This window comes from Zonotrichia albicollis, chromosome 9 (assembly GCF_047830755.1).
Source record: "Zonotrichia albicollis isolate bZonAlb1 chromosome 9, bZonAlb1.hap1, whole genome shotgun sequence".
NCBI classification, from domain to species: domain Eukaryota; kingdom Metazoa; phylum Chordata; class Aves; order Passeriformes; family Passerellidae; genus Zonotrichia; species Zonotrichia albicollis.
In genome coordinates, this window is record NC_133827.1 from 18,957,761 (window position 1) to 18,976,933 (window position 19,173).

General features: G+C 43.8%; 2 protein-coding genes across 2 annotated transcripts; both read left to right on the forward strand.

The window, feature by feature from the left end:
- Window positions 1–13,274: 13,274 nt before the first annotated feature.
- OTOS (otospiralin) lies at window positions 13,275–16,198 on the forward strand. The gene is made up of 3 exons (XM_005490960.4): window positions 13,275–13,342; window positions 13,686–13,712; window positions 15,770–16,198. Exons 1-3 carry the CDS (start codon window positions 13,291–13,293, stop codon window positions 15,952–15,954), a joined length of 264 nt encoding a protein of 87 aa, XP_005491017.1. The 5' UTR covers window positions 13,275–13,290; the 3' UTR covers window positions 15,955–16,198.
- Window positions 16,199–17,016: 818 nt separating this feature from the next.
- Window positions 17,017–18,880, forward strand: COPS9 (COP9 signalosome subunit 9). Its single transcript, XM_074546781.1, has 3 exons — window positions 17,017–17,169; window positions 17,240–17,312; window positions 18,579–18,880. Exons 1-3 carry the CDS (start codon window positions 17,107–17,109, stop codon window positions 18,614–18,616), a joined length of 174 nt encoding a protein of 57 aa, XP_074402882.1. The 5' UTR covers window positions 17,017–17,106; the 3' UTR covers window positions 18,617–18,880.
- The last annotated feature ends 293 nt before the right edge of the window (window positions 18,881–19,173 follow it).

Sequence of the window (19,173 nt, forward strand, 5' to 3'; positions counted from 1 at the left end):
TATTATTATACAATATATTATTATACAATATATTATATTATATTATATTATATTATATTATATTATATTATATTATATTATATTATATTATATTATATTATATTATATTATATTATATTATATTATATCCTCTGAGAACATGGAGTCAGATTCATTATTTCCTTGCTGCCATGGGGGACCCCAGAAAATATCACATCCCCCCTCCTTGGGCTGCACAGCCATCTCAGAAATGCTTGTTAGGCCTTGGCCCTGACAGACTTTTGGGCTCAGCTCTTCCTGAGCCTATCTGAAACACTGTCCACTCCCATGGACTTGTGCTGTCTAATGAGCTCCTGGCTCCTGGAACAGCCTTGAAAACTTAACTTTTCTTGCTGAATAGCACCTCCAGTGGAGCAATATTTTTGTTATCAAACTTTCAAAGAAACATGCTGGCCTAAAGAGCAGCCAGGAGGGAAAACTGATGTGGCTAAAGCCCAGTGTCTGGTGGCCATGTAAACAGAGGTGCACAGTGAGAGTTTGGGCTCTCCTGGACTGCAGCAGGCTGATCTGGGAATCTTTAGCTTGTCAGAGGGACCCCTAAGAAAAGTTCCAAAGTCTCTTTTCCCAGCCTGCTGCTTGAAGAAGGAGTCAGAGCTCTTCATTTCTCGGTCTCAAGGTTGTTTATTGTTCCTTATCTATAAAATTCTTTCTCCTGCCCTGCCCAGGTCCGTCCAGCAGAACAGTTTCAGGCACTCTACCTGCCCCCAGGGCAGTGTTATGTCTTTATACTAAAATCTACGTGTACAATGTTTACAATTACTTTCCAATACCCATCACCTATGTTAGACAGTGAGCTTCTACTCTAAACCAATCTGTCAGTGCCACCATCACAGCAGAAGATGGAGGCCAAGCAGAAGAAGGAGAAAGGCTGGACACACCCAGTTCCCTCTATCTTGCCTCCTGAACCCCCATACCAAAACCCCAAAATCTACTTCTCCACCCTGTGATAAATTCATTATTATTCTGCCTAAACTGTTGTGGCTTGCTGCCTTCATCTAAGGTTGGTAATTTGCTCCAGGGGTCACAATCAAACCCACAGGTGTTTTGGGCTCTGTGCCAGGGTCTCTGAGCCCCCTGGCAGGGTCTTGGCCATCCTGGACAGCCAGAGGGTTCCCACAGCTGAGCCCAGTACCTCTGTGAGTGGGGCCTCTCAGGGCAAAAGAGCTCTCAACGTTGCTGTTCCTGGGGGACCATCACCAAACCACAGCAACAGAGCCTGGGCTGACAGCCCCACTCCAGTTCAGGCAGCCCCTGCCATACTCAAACCCTACCTGGCTTCAAAATGAGATGAAATTAAAAGAGACACAGCCTTTAATGCAGAATTGGCTGGGAGTGTTGCTGCCATTTTAGAACACAGAGAAATCCCCACCTGGGCAACACTAATGAGTGACATCATAAATTACAGCCAAGAGAGAGGATGGAGTGATTTATCCAGTAAAACTAAAAATAAAAGTCATCATTTCAGACAAATTGGGTATTCCCAGGAACCAGGACCTGCAGGTTACCCATCCAGAAAACAGAGGTGCAGGAAAGAGCTCTACCATCACACATTATCATTAGACATTCCAAAGGTGTAATTCAGAGCCAGCCTGTCGGTGTTATCCAGAGCCTAACCAACATTCCTGAGATGAGATGCATGTATATTTTATGGTAGGCCATATGGGGGCTCAGCCCTGAGGAGATGCAAAGACATCCCATGTGAGTCCCTGCTGAACTCCAGGGAGCTTTCACAGGTATTTATTTACCTGTGAAATAAAGGTTATAAAGGTTACCTTTATTTCACAGTTATTTATTTACCATGCTTCTGTAGGTGTATGTGAGGGCCAGTGTGCCAGAGCCAGTGCACAATGGAAGTTGCTCTGCTGGATTCCTGAGTGCTTCAGAGTCATAAATAAGTTAGGCCTATAAGTGAGTTATTGTTCTGCTATTGTAAATTCTATGAGACTATTTTGTTATATTGTTTAAATTAAACTCTCAATTAAGTGCTGTTAAGTCTAAGTGTTATTAAAACCTTTAGGCCTCAATGGTTGGTGAAGTCTAGGGTTGTTTGGCAAGAGGGGTCACTCTGAATGTTTTGACTCAACAGGAGGTCTCCTTATTCTTTTTCATCCTCACCCTTTCCCATCCTTACCCTTTCCCCATTCCCCAGATAGATAATTTTTTGTTGATTTTAACTTGAGATTGATTGATTTTAGGTTTTAGTCCAGTTTTTCTCTGTGTGCTTTAACCATCTAGTAAGCAGTAGGGTGAATCTTGCCAACAAATTTGTCACATTTTCACCTCAACATTAAACCTGCTTTTGCTGGTACCTTTGCCAGCAATTCTAAAAAACTCATTTGTGACAAATTGTTGCAGTCAGCAGGATGGGAAGTGAAATCACTGACTACTTAGGAAAGCATGGAAGAAGTCCAAGTCCTGAGTTTTCAGATGAATGGGCTGAGAATAATTGGCATGATTGGGAAGTTGTGGAGGAACGTCTAGAAGCAGCTAGGGGTCATATAAAGGCTGGAAAAACAAAGGAATTATTTGTAAAATGTTAGGCACCTGCCTAGAAGCTGCCTGCTAGTATAGGAAAGATCAAATTAAAGAGGAAAAAGAGCAAAAAACTGAGATAGAAGGCAGGAAAGCAACTGAACTATTACTGTCCTTGGAAATAGAACAGCTGCAGAGACAGTTACAAGAAGAAAAGAAAGGAAACCCAAAGCTGAAGGAAAAAGTTTAGCTGATGCTTATGCAGGCTCCAAATCCTCCTGACATTGTGCAGATTAGAAAACTAATTACATCCCTTGAAGATTGGGATGGGGTGATCCCTGCAGTAACAGGGGAAAATGATCTTTTATCTCCTTCAAAGTCCAGAGGTAACTACTGGACCTCGGGGTGGACAGAGAAATCACAACCAAAGCCCAACTCTGATCAGACTCAGACAGCAAGTTTGCAAGAACACTACAGCCATAAGCCAGGTGAAACTGAAGCTGAATATTCATGGTGAGTTTGTTTATCTAGAGGAAACAGGGTTTTATGAAGTGGTGAAGAAGCTAAGACAGGTTTTGGGGTCCTGCTGCCTTTTTAACAGACAATTGTCCCCACCAGAGCTGCCTGTGTCCAAGCCATGCCTGAGCCTGGCCCCATTAACACTCCCATTACAGCACCTGTAAACTATGACATGAAAAAGCTCCTAATTAAGGGAGCCCCTGCCATAATCAAACCCTACCTGGCTTCAAAATGAGATGAAATTAAAAGAGACACAGCCTTTAATGCAGAATTGGCTGGGAGTGTTGCTGCCATTTTAGAACAGAGAGAAATCCCCACCTGGGCAACACTAATGAGTGACATCATAAATTACAGTCAGGAGAGAGGATGGAGTGATTTATCCAGTAAAACTAAAAACAAAAGTCATCATTTTAGGCAAATTGGGTATTCCCAGGAACTAGGACATGCAGGTCATCCATCCAGAAAAACAGAGGTGCAGGAAACAGCTCTATCATCACACCAAGGAATGCTTTAGAGCTTTGCCAGCAACATTGCCCTCACCGTTCTTCTCCTAACTCATCTGTTATCTTCTTTACAAAAATGTCAGCAGTTTTCCCTTTAACTAAACATTTTCCTGGGGTCTGAGGACACCAATATACTCTAAAGGCCTCCAGCAACTTCCCCTGCAGCCTCCTGCCATGCCCTGCCCATGGTCCCAGGACACATTTAAGCTCAGCCCAGAGCCACAGATCCTCCACTCTCTTTTGTGGGGATGTCAGTCTTTGGCTCTGCTTCAGTGATGAGTGGTTCTAGTTTATGGCTCCTGCTTGTATGTTCAAGGCTCTAATCCATAGCAGGCTGGTGTGAGTGCAGCTTTCCTGTAAGGGCTGATGGAGCCTAACTGGGGGGAGCAGAGGGTTGGGAATGTGGCAGGGGTTGTTTCCCTCCCCCTTGATGCCATATAGGTGAGTGCTGTCTGCATAGAGGATTTAAGCTGCTCCTGGTTCCATTTTGTAAAGGAAGAAAATGGTATATCCTTCAAGTCTGCTGAAATGGGGTTTTCACCTTTGTGCCTTTGGTCCTGCTTTTTATCTCTCTCTCGCTGCCCTGATTTTTCAAGATTTTCTAAACGTTCTGATGTTTACATTCTTGTAACAAACTTTCTCACACACTTTTTGTAAATAACTTATTGTTCTGCATTCTTTTATGGAAGAAGAGAAATTTGATAGACTGTTAGTCTGTGTAGTGTCATTGGAGAGATGGCACTGTCACCCTCCAATCCACTGTCACTTTTAGAAATCTATAAATGTTAGAAAATAACCTTGCTTTTTTTCACCTTGAGAACAGCAGTATGTGCACTCGTGTTGTTTCTGTCCTACAGTGACAATCCCCTGCTGCAGCTTGTGACCGTGGTCACAGGGGTCTGAGGATGAGGGAAGAGATGAGGATCTGACTCCATGTTTCAGAAGGCTTGATTTATTATTTTATGATATATATTATACTAAAAGAATAGAAGAAAGGATTCTATAAGAAGGCTAGCTAAGAATAGAAAAAGAAGGAATGATTACAAAGGCTTGTGTCTCAGAGAGTCTGAGCCAGCTGACTGTGATTGGCCATTAATTAGAAACAACCACATGAGACCAATCACAGATGCACCTGTTGCATTCCACAGCAGCAGATAATCATTGTTTGCATTTTGTTCCTGAGGATTCTCAGCTTCTCAGGATAAATAATCCCAAGGAAAGGAGATTTCATAAAAGATGTCTGTGACAGCAGCTGAAGTTTTACCCTGACATTATTCAAATTGCAAGCATGCTAAACTCGAGCAGGCTGTGCCGTCCCACTGTGTGAGAATCTCAGTGTGTTTGAGCATCCCCCTCTGGGCGTGTGTGCAGGCATCTCTCTCGATGTGTGAGCATCCCGGTGTGTGAGCCGTGTCCCGGGACAGCAGAGGGAGCCGCAGCCCCGCGCTGCAGCCCCGGGCCGGGCTCGCTCCTATCCCGGGGCACCTGCAGCTGTTCCTGCTCCGTGCCCCACTGAATGTTGTTCCCTGTTTCCCTGTGATTAACTGTATGCATCAAGGAATTTGAGAGTCAACAATGCTGTTATAAAGATTAATTTATTTGGTCCTGATAGAACAGGTTCAGTCTTGTTCAACTGCACTGGAGTTTAGCACATCAGTCCAAACTAGAACATCAAACATAATCTCTGCAAAGTTGCTTGGTAAGGCCACTAACTTATCAGGCTAATCTCTGCCTTCAGGGTGTAAGGCAATAATCTGAGTAACCATGATTTACAAGCTCCTAGAGCTGTGCAGGGTTTGCTCTCCAGCTGCAGTGTCAGTACTGACCACTGTTACCCAGAAAACCTAGGGCAGAAGGTAGGTGCTTGTCACCATGATATTTTATGAAAAATCCCTTTGCCAGGATTTTTCTCCTGAGAAGCTGAGAAGCCTCAGAAAAGAAATGTAAACAATAATTATCTGATTGCTTGGAAGGTGGTTTATGGTTGTTTATGAACAGGTGCATCTTTGATTGGTTCCATGTCAATTGTTTTTAATTAATGACCAATCACTGCCACTGTGCTGGACTCTGGTCTGTCATGGGTCTTTATTATTCATTCTTGTCTAACCTGATGTATCCTTTCTCTTTCTTTAGTATAGTCTTAGTATATCATTCTCTTTTAATACAATATATATCATACTATAATAAATCAGCCTTTCGAGAACTTGGAGTAAATTCTCGTCTCTCACCTCATCCTGGGGACCCTCACAACACCACAACACCTGCTGTTTTATTTTGGGATGGTAACTGATTATCTTCACCCCGTCAGTCTTTAAAAAAGCAAAACTTTGTAAGGTGGATAAGCAGAACAATTCTTTCCAGACCCACGTGATGTTTCTTGGGTTTGTTAACCTGCTCTGCTTGTAGCAAAGCCTGTGTGGCTTTTGGTCTGCAATGCTACAGCCACTAACAGGTCTCATTGATTGCTGGTATCAAACATACTGGCAGCTTGCTCATGTTTGTGATGGATTTTTTGTAATCAAGCTTATCTCTTCATCAATCTGGTTAATCAATTTTATTGTCCCTAGGGCAGAGCTGCTTGTGGACAGGTATAACTGGTGATATTGAAGTAGCCTTGGCATATGAATCAAAGGGAAGAAAAGACCCTGGGTGTAAAGAAGCTTCTATTTATCCTACTGAAATCTTAACTTTGGTAATGAAATATTTAATGCATTTTTCTTTAAAGAAACATCTCTATGAAATGAAAACAATAAACATCTCCTGTTGGCTTAATAGCTTAAGTGTAGCTGGAGCATTCAATCAATCTGAAAAAATTGTGAGTATATTTCAAAATGGTGGAGGTTATTGCTATGATACATCTAACCTTAATGGCAATGGGAAAAATATATCCTCTCTTGAGAGTTCTTGAATAAACCTGTCAGTCTGTGACCAGTTTATAAGCTTCTCTTCTGAGTTCAGTTATCTGTGGCTGTGCTGAATAGCTGAGCAAGGCTAAAGCACACAACTGACCAATTTATTCAGAAAGGTGCCTTGGATGAGCTTAGGCCTAAGGTGGGTGCAGGATGGGTGTCCTGGATGCCCTGCTGCTGGAATACAGCTGCTGCTGCTGGAATACAGCTGCTGCTGCTGCTGCTGCCTCTCATCCTCCCTACAGCAGGATTGCTTGGCAGCCAGTGCTCCTCACTGCATGAACCTTCTGTGGTGCTGATGGGCACTGCCAACTGTGTTTCCTGAGCAAACAGCATGCAGGAAACCAAGTGGCCTTGTTGGCTCTGATACTCCATTTTGCCTATAGCAAAAATAGTTTGAAATGTTACCAAATGCTAACCCAGTCTGGTGGCAGGTGGGGTGTGAGGTTCCTGTTATTCACATGTGTCACAGCCATCTTTTCAATAAAAAGCTTTCCTTAATTTTTTTTCCTCCTGAGAAGCTGGGAAGCCTCAGGAACAAAATGTAAACAATGGTTATCTGCTGCTGTGGAATGCAACAGGTGCATCTGGGATTGGTCTCATGTGGTTGTTTCTAATGAATGGCCAATCACAGTCAGCTGGCTTGGACAAAGAGTCTGAGGCAGCTGCCTTTGTTATCATTCTTTTCCTTTCTATTCTTAGCTTAGCCAGCCTTCTGAGATTAAACCTTTCCTTCTATTCTTTTAGTATAGTTTTAATGTAATATATATCATAAAATAATAAATCAAGCCTTCTAAAATGTGGAGTCAGATCCTCGTCTTCCCTCATCCTAAGACCCCTGTGAACACGGTCACACACATGAGAATTTGTAGATGGGTGGTAGAAAAAGATTGTTGGTGTCAGTGGTAATAGGAGGGGAGCAGTCAGCCTGCTGCTGCTCTTTGCTGGCTCAGGAACATCTCCTTGACTGGTGAGCAGGAGCACCAGACTGCTGGGTTGTGCCAGCAATGATACATGGACCCTGGAGAAAGCCAAAACTGGTGCTTGAAGCTGGCAGTGCTGCCCTGGGAGGGCCAAGGAGCAATGGAGGAGAGCTGAGGATCCTCCTGGGGAGTGGCACTGATCAGGAGCAGCTCCTTGGGAGCCAAGCTGCACTAGCCCTGATACCTACAGGATTGCTCCCCTCCTTTGTTTCAGTACCTGCTGCTGCATGCAGCACTGCCTGCTGCCTGTGAACCCTGGCAGCTCATTTGTGTGTACAAATATGACCTTCCTTCAGACACAGCTTAAAATGATAAGTTGAAATAAATGTCTGATGCATTTACTTGTTGGCTCTTCAGTGTGATTAAGTGTAGAGCTACTCCTTAACTTGGGTTTGTAACTCCGACCTTCCCAATTAGCTCTAGTACCTCTGCAAGTGGTTCACACTGCATTATTCTGTTAATGGCTTTGCAATATCCAAATCCATCTGCTATGTCTCCCCTCAATTGTTTCCAGGGGCTATGAGCATCAGGATGATCAAACCACTTTCTGGCAGGAAAACTGTCTGTTCACAAGAACTGGAAATATGTCATATTTCAGTAAAAGTGACTGCAAGATCAAGGCCAGGCTCAGCCTGGGAGCTCACCTGGCCCAGCAGCAGAGGGTGTCAGAGGAGTGAGACACAGAGCAAAAGTGCAGAGCAGCTCTGCTGCCAGGCCAGGCTGAGGCACTGCAGCCAGGACACTGTGTAATTGATAATACATCCTGACAAGACATTCCACAGCTGTATCAAACTCCACTACCTTTTGTTCTGAATAAGCTGTTGCCAGACTAATTTGGTATCTCTTGGTAGAAATCAAGGTCTTGTCATCCTTTTGCTGGCCTGAAGAGTCTCAGTCTGCTTTAGCTGGTCCATCTCTGCAAATTCCCCTCACAGTCTTCTTTGTATCCTTTGTCTTGTCCAGTCATGACCTTCTGTTATGTGAGACCAAAAATGCAGGCAATATTCAAAATGGGACTAACTGACACAATGGCAAAGTGATGCCTTATGGGTTTTGTTTCCTGTCGTCTTATTTGTCTTTTTGTCTATGACTGAGCATTAAAGAACATTATATCAAATGTCTCTTTGGTAGCTCCAAATCTGGTTTGAGTGGAAATGGTCAGAAACCCCACCCCTTGAAAGTGGGAGAAAATTACATTTACCTCATTTTACATTTACTGATCACTTTGTTATTTGGCCTGTAAATACTTCCTTACACCTGTCTGAGCAAAGCATATTCTAGTCACAGGAATCTCCTCTTGACCTGTATTATTTGGACGAATTGCTGGAGGAAATAATCAAACATTTGTTGTTTGTTGTTTTTAGGGGTGGTCAATATATCACTGTCATTAGTTGTTTCTGATGTACAGAAATGTTGTAGCCCTATGGAGAACATTTTGTCTGCTCAGCTCAAGGGCAGAGCACTTCAGATGCATCTATTAGTCCTATTTAGTTTTTAGATACGTTCCTATAGAACTCTGCATGCACTTGCTTTTGTCTATTGATTAAATAAGAAAGATTCTGCCTTTTTAAACAGGGTTTTTTTTTAGTGCCTGGAGCATTATAGATTTTTGTGTGTGTGATAGAAGTCTAACATATCTATTGAGAAAAGAAAGGCATCCATAAACTTGCTTTTATGTTTTCCTTTATCTTTGTTTCCAGTGAATCGACAAGGAGAGCTGGATTGCTCCACAGGGGCTGGCTCTGGTCAAACAGCCCTGGTAGCAGCAGCCCTTCTGAAGGCAGGCTGGCACTCCAGCACTGCTCCCCACCGAGCCACACTAACACCTGTGCTGCCCAAACTGCATTCCCCTATCCCCAAGGGAATCTCCTCTGTGCTCCCATTGATTTCTGTCTCTGGCACGGCTCTGTGTGGGATTTTCTGGCTTTGAGAGCCATCTACAGAAAGTACATATTGATTGGGGTAGGGAAAAACAACAGCCCTTTCTATCGTGCAGCAAAGCTTTTCTGAGTGAATGGCCTGAGCTAAAAACTGTATGCAAACTTTAGAGTACAGAACCTGAAGAACTCCTTGTCAGCAGGAACAGCAGCTTTTTGAGCTAATGGGCTCTTCTGAAAAAGGAGAACAGGAAATTTCTTTCCAAAATAAGTAGAAATTAAGACACTGAACTCATTAAGCAGCTGCCCTGTTAAGTGCCGTGGTGTCTGCTGAAATGTGGCTGCTGCTGAGCAAGATTTGCATTTGTGGGCACCATGGCATCTCCAATTACTGCTCAGCAGTGAAGAAGCCTGCAGGGCAGCAGCTATTAGCAGAGGGCTCTGCTAACTCATCCATGCTAGCACTTGTGCTGGACACTCAGTGCTGTTACTTTAATTGCCCTCTGGGTTGAGTTTGAAAAAAGGAAAGTGCTCCTAGAGAAAGAAAAGGGGGGAAAATATGATTAAATGAATGTGCTGGCAGGCTAGAAAACCTGCAGGTCAGAGCACCGTGTGTTCTGGGACCAGCCAGGAGCACACTGCACTGTTTGGCACACACTGAACCCAGCAGACACAGTCCTTCAATCAGCTGATGAGAACTCATCAGTTTTTCTCTACTCCAACATTGTGTTTAAAACAGACCCAGTTGGGACAAGCAGTCATGTACAGCAACAGAAGTGTTGATAGATGAGGTTGTAACCTGTGATGCAAGTTGCTTTCAATGCTAAGTCATATCCTCTTTTTATCATTTCCTAGGTCTGCTTTAGCATGGAAACCCTGAGAATTTATTCATATGTGCACTAGCAAGGGGAAAATTTTGATTTGAATTAAGTCGCAAGTGTGAAATTGTTAGAAGGCTGACACACAATGTCAGATCAGTGATCCTACTGGCTCTGGAAGTAACTCCAAGCTTCAAAAGACAGAATAAGAAGGTGTAAAGGAGGGAGGTGTAAAGGTGTGTGTCAGCCCAACAGCTATGGGAATCTTCCCAAGATCATCCAGTGTTGTAGCAGATCATTTTGTGATCAGATAGACCCTGAATCTGATAATCTCTGGAACTTTGTCATCCTCCTACAATGCTGTTAATATCTCAAGAGGAGAGCAGCAGGATGTAGCTGCATCAGAAGCATCATTATTCTCCTTTGTCATCATCCAAAACACGTTATCTCACCTCCCACTTGGAACTACACCTGGTTTGTCACCTGCCAAAACAAAGAGCTACTGATGGATGTGCACAAAAGCAGCTTTATGGCAATTATTCAGTTACAGCTGATGACTGCTTTGTGTGTGTATCAGCACACCTCAGTGCTTCTGGTTTTTATTGGAGCAGGATATGCAGACTAGGCAGTGAAAGGGAAAGCCTGGCTCTGCAGGGAGCACTGCTGGGTGCACACAAGTACATGGATGCACAGAACTCCAAGGAAGTGCCTTTTCCCATCACAGCTCCTGCAGCCCAGGTGAGGGGGTGAGCTGCTGCAAGAACCTGGCTTATGTAGGGAGCCCTCCTACAGGCCTAGGAAATACATACTAAGCAGCAGGATTAAAGCCTTTCAAAGATGGAATTGCTTCTGCTTTCATAATATTTTTCTTTTCGCCCTCCACAAGACTTGGCACAGCCTAGTGTGCTACAAAGCACCTTTTTTTCCCCTTACTCAGAACATCTTGAATTAATTCTTGGCAAAACTATCTGACTCTGTGTGTAGACAGGAACAAACTCCAGCCAAGCTGGGTCCTCCTGCAAGGCCACTCACCTGGCTCTCTGTGCTCCAGGGCTTTGTGAGTGCACAGATTTGCCCTGTGCTCCTGTGGCAGATGGGTGATGTGGTACAGCCAAGGCACCAATGTCAGGGGTCATGCACAGAGTTGGGAAATGCAGGTATCTAGAAGTGATACAGAGAAATGCTTTTGTAGATCATAAAGACAACTGAAAATGCCCAGCAAGAGAGTGCAGCTCAGATCAGCATGTGTACAGTCAGATCTCACAGCATGAAGGTGCACAGTGAGCTCTGCACTGGCATCTCAGCAGCTCCTCTCAAGAGAAGCAATATCTGGAAATTGATGGTATCAGTGATATTTTGTTCAATGTCCGGGAGGAATGAGGATGAGGACTCTGTCTTATCAGAAGGCTAATTAATTACTTTATTATACTATATTATTTTATATTATATTACATCTAAATTGAATCTGCTAAGCACTTAACTGCTCAGAATCTTGTGACTGTCTGCTGACCCACAGTCTGCACACACGCTTGGCCCTGAGAGGCCAAGGAAACAAAACACCATCACTTTGGGTAAACAAAAAATATATATATATAGTGTGTATATAATATATATACACTATATATATATATATATATACACTATATATATATATATATAGTGTATATATATATATATATATATAGTGTGTATATATATATACACATATATATATCTATAATATTTCAATATTATGCATATTAATATTATGCATTATAATATTTCAATATAATATATTGCATTCTACTTTGGCACAAACACAGGCACAGCAAATGAGATAAGGACTGTTTTGATCATTCTTTTTTCTGCTTCTTTAACTGCTTCTCTCAGGCTCAGAGAATGTGAATCCCACAAGCTGGAGGTTTGGCCAGATGCCCTGAACCACCCCATCTCTGAGAAGCATGGAGATGCCCAATGTGCCTGTGAGTCACAGAACACTTTCTGCTGCACCTTAGTCCCTGACCACACCTGCTGCCATCAGGGCTTGTATGCTAGGTGAAAATCAATCAGATGTATGTGACAACTGAATATTCTCCAAACCTTCTCTCCCTTTCAGGCTTCTCAAAGTGCTGGATCCATACAGCAACCTGCACAGGCTGGAGCCCAAAGCACCTGCTGGGTTTGGAGAGGAATCCTTCCAGGAAATGGGTATAATGTGAAAATTAATTTCAGTGCACGCCATCGACCCTCTGAAGGCACCAGCACCATCAGCATGGCCATGGTCCTCAGGGACCTCCTTCTTTACTCTCTGTAACCCAATTGATTTCAGTGGTCACTCACTGCCTGGTACATTTTAAGGTCTAGATTTTAAGGATACTAAATAAGAATATAAAGCACTGTCAAGTATTTCTGGGGTTTATGACTGAGCTGGAGAGGGAACTCAATATCCTTTTAGCAATTTGCTCAGCTAACATTTTAAAAAATCTATTTGTCTGAAGGGGCAGGAAGAAATCAGGAGGGCAGAAACTGTAATACTCACTGAATTTCCTTCTGTATTTTTTCCCTCTGTCTTCCAAAACCAAGTGTTCTTGCCAAAGTTAATTCTGATTTCCACTCAGAAACTGTCCACTGTCTCTCCCATGGGCAGTGCTGAAATATAATGCAAATGTGAGCAGTTAAAATACCTGAAGAAAACAAAATCAGATTGGTGTAGTAACTCAGTGACGTTTCCCCCCACCCTTCCTTACAAAGCACTGCTATTTTATAGCAATAAAAACCCTTTTGGAGTTTTGTGGCTGATTCAGAGCTGCAAAAAGAAGAAGAAGAAAAGAAAAGAAACAGAGAGGTAATTTCCAAAGTGAAATTAAATTAACCACAAAATCAAACATTTCCAAAGACAGTTGATTTCATGTCGATTCAGAGGCACCTTTTGGATTTATGCCATCTAAAACCAAAATATCAATACACATTTCAGGACTGATGGTTTTTTAATGCTCTGTGTTGCACTTCAGAAGCTATAAAAAATATGATTGGATTTTTTCATGCCCAAATTTGTAACTATAATCTATTTTGAAATGTATTCTTCTATTAAAACAAGAAATAATTGAGTTTGTATAATTATTAATCTCTTGTAATAATCCTCAATTGTACAAATTACTTTTCAGAAACACAAGCAGTTTCTTGCAGACAAGATGACATTTACTGGCTTCTTTATCTTCTGTATGCTGATGAACATGCTAACAGGTAAGATTACTACCAAATTTATTCTTGTTTATTTTTTCACGCCCTCAGAAATACTTTGTTACAAATACAGCATCTTCCATTTAGTGTTGCTGACATTTTAATCCCAGCTGTTCAGGCTGTGAGTTCTGACTAACAGCCAGACTGAGGTGGTTTGTAGCATTGATTGCAAACAGGGAATTCCTCATTCTGTTGTTCAAGAAACAAAAATCTTCTGGCTACACAGAGGGTCTGATGTGGGCATTAAAAGACTTGTGATCTTCTAGTTATACATGGAAAATGTTTGGTTAACAGAAAGTCTTTCTGTGCAGGAGCTGGTACTGATGTGTTTGCTCTTTACTTACAGATGCCCGATCCATCCAGGATGGAGATGGTAATTCCTAATGTGTTTTTATTTCCTTTGTGTCACTAATATTTAGGGGAGTAATTCGTAACTCCCAGACTTGATGCCCAGCAATGACTTTGGCAGGAATGCTTATTAACCTCAGTGGACAGAAGAAAAGCTTTCGCTTAGTTCTAGTGAAAAAAAGAATAGTGAATTTTAATAATTCCTTTTAAATTTATTAAAAGGTGGTAACATATTAATGTATAATAACAGAGCTAATATCCAGTCTTAAAATGAAAAGGGATTACAGTCAAGTCACTAATTCTGTTGTACAAAGTCCTAACTGGAATGCACCAGACTTAGATATGTATAGGACATCTGAGAATTTTGTCTGTCCTGAACCATATTGCTGTATGTGTATCTGCTTTTTGGCAAGAGATACCAGCTTTCATGACAAAAAGCTTAAAATTTACAAATTGCCACAAATCCAATTAGAGAAATGTTGGAATAAATCCCTTAGCACAGCTACCCTGTGGTTCATGTCACTTTGTGTGATTAGCCCATTGGATTAGTGTTTGCCTTTGATTAAAAAAACCCTCAACACCCTAATGATGTTTGCACTGGCTTACTGATGATTCTGTCATTTAACCTTTTTTTGGCTTTTCAGACAGAATTCTGTCTGAAAACAGAGTTGCAGAGAAGTGTCTGCAATAACCAAGCACTGCCAGCAGCATCTCCAGTGCACAAATATGCAGAAAGCACTATAACAGATATGAACAGAACAAATACACAACGAGGTCTAATATGATTACTTATCATTCAAACCTTTTTTCCCCTATGCTCCATTCTATTTATTTAGGAATAAATCTTTTCAATATATAATCTCTAAACTATTTTAATATATCATCTGTGTTTGTGTACAGCAAATATTTTTGTGGCAAGTTTTGCAATGTTCAGGAGAGGCTGCATCAGTCTAGAATTAGAACCCTGTTCAGGCAGTGTCCTGTTGCTCTCATTACCAGCAATTTTGTTTTCTTTCACACTGGGCCAAGCAGCAGCCTGCAAAGTGAATCTGAGGTCAGCTGCTATAAACAGTGGGTTCTTCTCTGCAGACAGCATTTGGCTGGTTCATTTGGTTTGTTATGTGCCATCTGTGCCTGCACGCTGCAAACTTTACTCCCTAAAATTAAAGTCTGACAACAGGATTGTTGAAGGCTCTTAATTCCTACTGAAGACCCTGGCCCCAAGCTGAGTGCAAAGACTTTCATTCATCTAAATGGGCTTCAAAATCAAAATAAAATACTGTGTTTAGCTTCACTGCACTGAAAGACATTTGTGACTGTGCTCTCAGCTGCTGTTTACATTTTATATATGCTTCTCTGTTTGCCCACATTTGGGCCTGGGGTGGTCGGTTCTTGTGTTTTCAGAACTGATTTTATTTTGCTGCTGAATTGTTAATCTTGTTTCAATGCCTGTATCACATTCTGGTACTGCTAGAGCAGGCCCAAATGCAGCAGCTGTCCCCCAGGTGGCCTTTCCTCTCCATCCCTGTGGCTCATTTCCTACAGTGCCCTGAGGAGAGGCACAGCTCTGCAGTTCCAGGCAGTGTCAGGGCAGGATGGCCCCAATCCCTGGGAGTTCTGTGGGCAGTGTGCTCAGCTGCTGGGGCACAACATAGAGGGTGGTGCCTTATTCCTTATATTTTTCTATGGGGCAAAGCAAATTATGTGGAACGAGGAGTAATGGCTTTTGATTGCAATCTCTCCTTGCTTTGAAATAACCAGCAGCCTTCTAGAAATGAAACCAGCCTAATGAATTCTTGAGTTGGTGTAAATGTGGATGTGTTCCTTCCTTCCTGCTCTCCATCTTGTCCCAGTCTGTCACTCCTGGTGCACCTGGAGCAGGGAATTCCAGCTCCATTTTCTGCACAGTGGGTCATAGAGAGGGGTCAATGGCTCTCCTTGCCTCTCTGCTGCCAGAGGAGCACACCAGCCCCGAAAGGGAACTCACAACCCCAAACCATGGTGGCTCCAAGCCCAACCTCTCAACAAAAGCGCTTTGTATTATAGTAATATGCAATATTTTGTTTTGGTTGGGTTCTTTAGATCCCTACCAGGATGCTGCAGCCTTGCCCTACTGGCCCTTCTCATCCAATGATTTCTGGTCCTATGTGGAATATTTCCGGACCTTGGGAGCCTACAACAGGATCAATGACATGGCCAGAGCCTTCTTTGCCCAGTTCCCTTTTGGGAGCCACCTTGGCTACCACGTGCGTGACCACGAGCACTGAGAGCCTCACTCAGCTTTGCCAGAGCTGCTGCCCAGGTGTTTGGTGAGCTTCTCTCTGCCACTGAACATACCTGGGCTGCTCTCACCTGCTTTGTGACACCACGGTCATGTGCAGCATTTTATGGCTTCAGTGAGTCTCTTTTTACCATTTCTTGTAAAGGTGTTTGCGTGAACACCTGACTGCCAGCAAACACATCTGCACTGTGCCTCCGCCACTAAGTGACACTGCAGCCACATGCAGCATTTCAGGCTTTAAATTAATCCCTTTTTACAATTTATGCTTCTGTGTGACACAATAAACTTGTTCATTCTGCTGCATGGCTTTGGGGGGTTTTTTTTGAACAGGTGATGCTCTCAGCTTCATCTCAGGAGACTTCTCTCTGTGCAGAGGAGTACATGTGTACAGGAATTATTCAACCAGTGCACCCACTTTGGGGGCTGGAGGGGCTGCCAGTATCAATAACACTCACCTCATTTGCAAGCTGATGCCTCACTGAGGCCTGAAGGGGCCCAGGGCCTGCCATCGCCATGGCGATGGGGTGTGGGGAGCAAGATGGTGGCCTCCATTGCTGGTCACCATGGCCGCAGGGCGTGGGGGAGCAAGATGTCAGCATCCATTACTGGTCGCCATGGCCACAGGGCATGAGGGAGCAAGATGGCGGCCTCCATTGCTGGTAGCTGTGGTGATGGAGGCATGGGGGGAGCAAGATGGCAGCCTCCATTGCTGGCCACCATGGCCACAGGACGTGGGGGAGCAATGGCCACAGGGCGTGGGGGAGCAAGATGGTGGCCTCCATTGCTGGTCGCCGTGGTGATGGAGGCATGGGGGGAGTAAGATGGTGGCCTCCATTGCTGGTCGCCGTGGTGATGGAGGCGGGGGGGGGGAGCAAGATGGCAGCCTCCATTGCTGGCCGCCATGGCCACAGGGCGTGGGGGAGCAAGATGGCGGCCTCCATGGCTGGTCGCCATGGCGACGGGATGTGGGTGAGCAATATAGCGGCTTCCATTGCTGGTCGCCATGGCGACAGGGTGGGGTGAGCAAGATGGCGGCCTCCCTTGCTGGTCGCCATGGAGACGGCGCTGCCCCGCTAGGGGGCGGCCATCGCTGCACGGCGCCGTGCTGCGGCGGAAGTGACGGCGCGGAGGGGCCGCCATGAAGCCGGCTGTGGACGAGATGTTCCCTGAGGGCGCCGGCCCGTACGTGGACCTGGATGAGGTGAGGCGGGCGCTCCGGTGCCGCGGCCGTGGTGCCGCGGGCCGGGGGCGCTCAGCGGCCGCTTTCGCAGGCAGGGGGAAGCACGGGGCTGCTGATGGACCTGGCCGCCAACGAGAAAGCGGTGCACGCCGACTTCTTCAACGGTAAGGAGCGCCCTGATCCCGGGCTGCCTCAGCGAGCCTCGCCTGTCTTCTCTGCCCTGGCTCTGCTGCTTGTGCTCGCTGAAGCTGGGCCTGACCGCATCTCTGGGAGCGGGGCTTTCCTCTCCGGGGAGTTTAGCGTGTTAGGCTACAAGGAAGCTTATGTTAAACAGTGTAAATCCGAGTAAAAATGTGGGGTTCTCTGGACAATTCGTGCCTCACCGCCCCTCACAGGGAAGATTTTTTTATCAAATCCCTGAACCTTCATGCTGTCAGTTTAAAGCCATTCCCTATTCCAGCCTGTGTCAATAGTCTGTCATTCCTTGGAGGCTCCTCAGGTGCTGAAAGGCCACCCAGAAGCTTCTCTTTTCCAGGCTGAACAATCCCAGCTCTCTCAGCCTCTGTGCAAGTATTTACAACTGCTTTGAGAGAGAACAGCTACATATCCACATAGGGGTGGGATATACAGCACTGTGCTGCACCTGGTGCCTAAAGGTGTTTTTATGCGTCTGAAGAAGCGCATTTAGATATTGCACCAGTGAGTTTTACATGTTAGTAAATGTTTTATATGTTATTAAATCTTGCAGCGGCAGTGTTAGTATCACAAGCTGGTGTTGATTCCAAAATAAAGTACATTTCTCATTTTGCTCAAGGCTCAGGACACAGGAGTGGAAGGCAGTTCTGCTCTCAGCTGTCTGTTGGAGCCAGCATATCCAGGAGTAGCTGTTTCCATCTGTTTCTACCATCCCACTGTGAAATTGTGTTCCATAGGTATTTAGGGCTCTTCTAAATGAGGATTCACCCACAGTTCATTGTATGTTCCTGTAAATTGGCTTCTGTAAGAATAAAGGCTGTGTTCACTCAGGTGATTCGTTTATGTTCAGCACACAAAGAAGATGCAAGGCCGAGTAGTTAGGAGTAATTCCAAATGTGACTGGAACCATTTCACTACTGGGACATGTGTTCTGGGACAAAAATGTTATTTAAAGCAATTAAATGGTTTTGAGGAAGGGGTTTTTAACACAAAACAATTAAGTGTTTTTGAGCAATTAAATGTTTCTGAGGAGGGGCTTTTTAACACAACTCCCGGTTCATTAGTCTGCAAAATCATCACCCTGATGCTACATTTCTAATAACTGATGGCGCAGTAACTCTCATTCTCTGAATTCACCTTTATTTCTGAATCCAAGGAACAAACTACTGTACTTGCATGTGCATTTGTAACACTGAAACTTCTGAGGTTCATTTTTGTCTTGTTTTCCTGACTAGATTTTGAAGATCTCTTTGATGACGATGACATTCAGTGAACTTGGGTGTGCAGCAGAGCTGAGATGTGGAGTTTTCTCCAAGATCACCCCTGCAGTCCATTATTTATTAAATTAATTAAAATGGGAAACTCACAGAGGGGGAAAAAAGCCTGGATAAGCTGCTTGGGGAATATGAAAACCAAATGGGTAAAGATAACTGAGGAGGGAAGTGTGCACTGTTATTTCTAGGGAGCTGTGTGTAGATTTTCCTGGAAATTTCATTTGCTGATGTGCTTATTGAATAAAATACTGAAGAAACACACATCTCTCTGACTTATAAAAGTAGAAATTGCTGTCTTCTGAGCTCCCTTGGAGTGATTACTTTGGAATTAAATAATTCATTGTTGCTTTTGGATATTACATAAAAGATATGCAGTAGGACACATGCTGCCCAGGAAAGTTTTGTTCATCCCACAGTAAAGGATTGTTTTGGGATCAGATGGTTCCTTGTTCTGAATAGTCCAGTTCACACTGAGAAGGGCATGGGTTGTCTTTTGTTTCAAGACAGAGAGCTTCCATCAGTTCTTCACTTTTAATTTAAGGAACACAGAAAAAAA

What these genes read in the sequence shown, in the direction of transcription:
- OTOS (XM_005490960.4), top strand. Translation starts at nt 13,291, where the DNA reads ATGACATTTACTGGCTTCTTTATCTTCTGTATGCTGATGAACATGCTA. An exon ending in GCTGATGAACATGCTAACAG is followed by an intron (nt 13,343 to 13,685) that starts GTAAGATTACTA and finishes CTTTACTTACAG; the next exon opens with ATGCCCGATCCATCCAGGAT. An exon ending in ATCCATCCAGGATGGAGATG is followed by an intron (nt 13,713 to 15,769) that starts GTAATTCCTAAT and finishes TGGGTTCTTTAG; the next exon opens with ATCCCTACCAGGATGCTGCA.
- COPS9 (XM_074546781.1), top strand. Translation starts at nt 17,107, where the DNA reads ATGAAGCCGGCTGTGGACGAGATGTTCCCTGAGGGCGCCGGCCCGTAC. An exon ending in CGTACGTGGACCTGGATGAG is followed by an intron (nt 17,170 to 17,239) that starts GTGAGGCGGGCG and finishes CCGCTTTCGCAG; the next exon opens with GCAGGGGGAAGCACGGGGCT. An exon ending in GCACGCCGACTTCTTCAACG is followed by an intron (nt 17,313 to 18,578) that starts GTAAGGAGCGCC and finishes TTTCCTGACTAG; the next exon opens with ATTTTGAAGATCTCTTTGAT.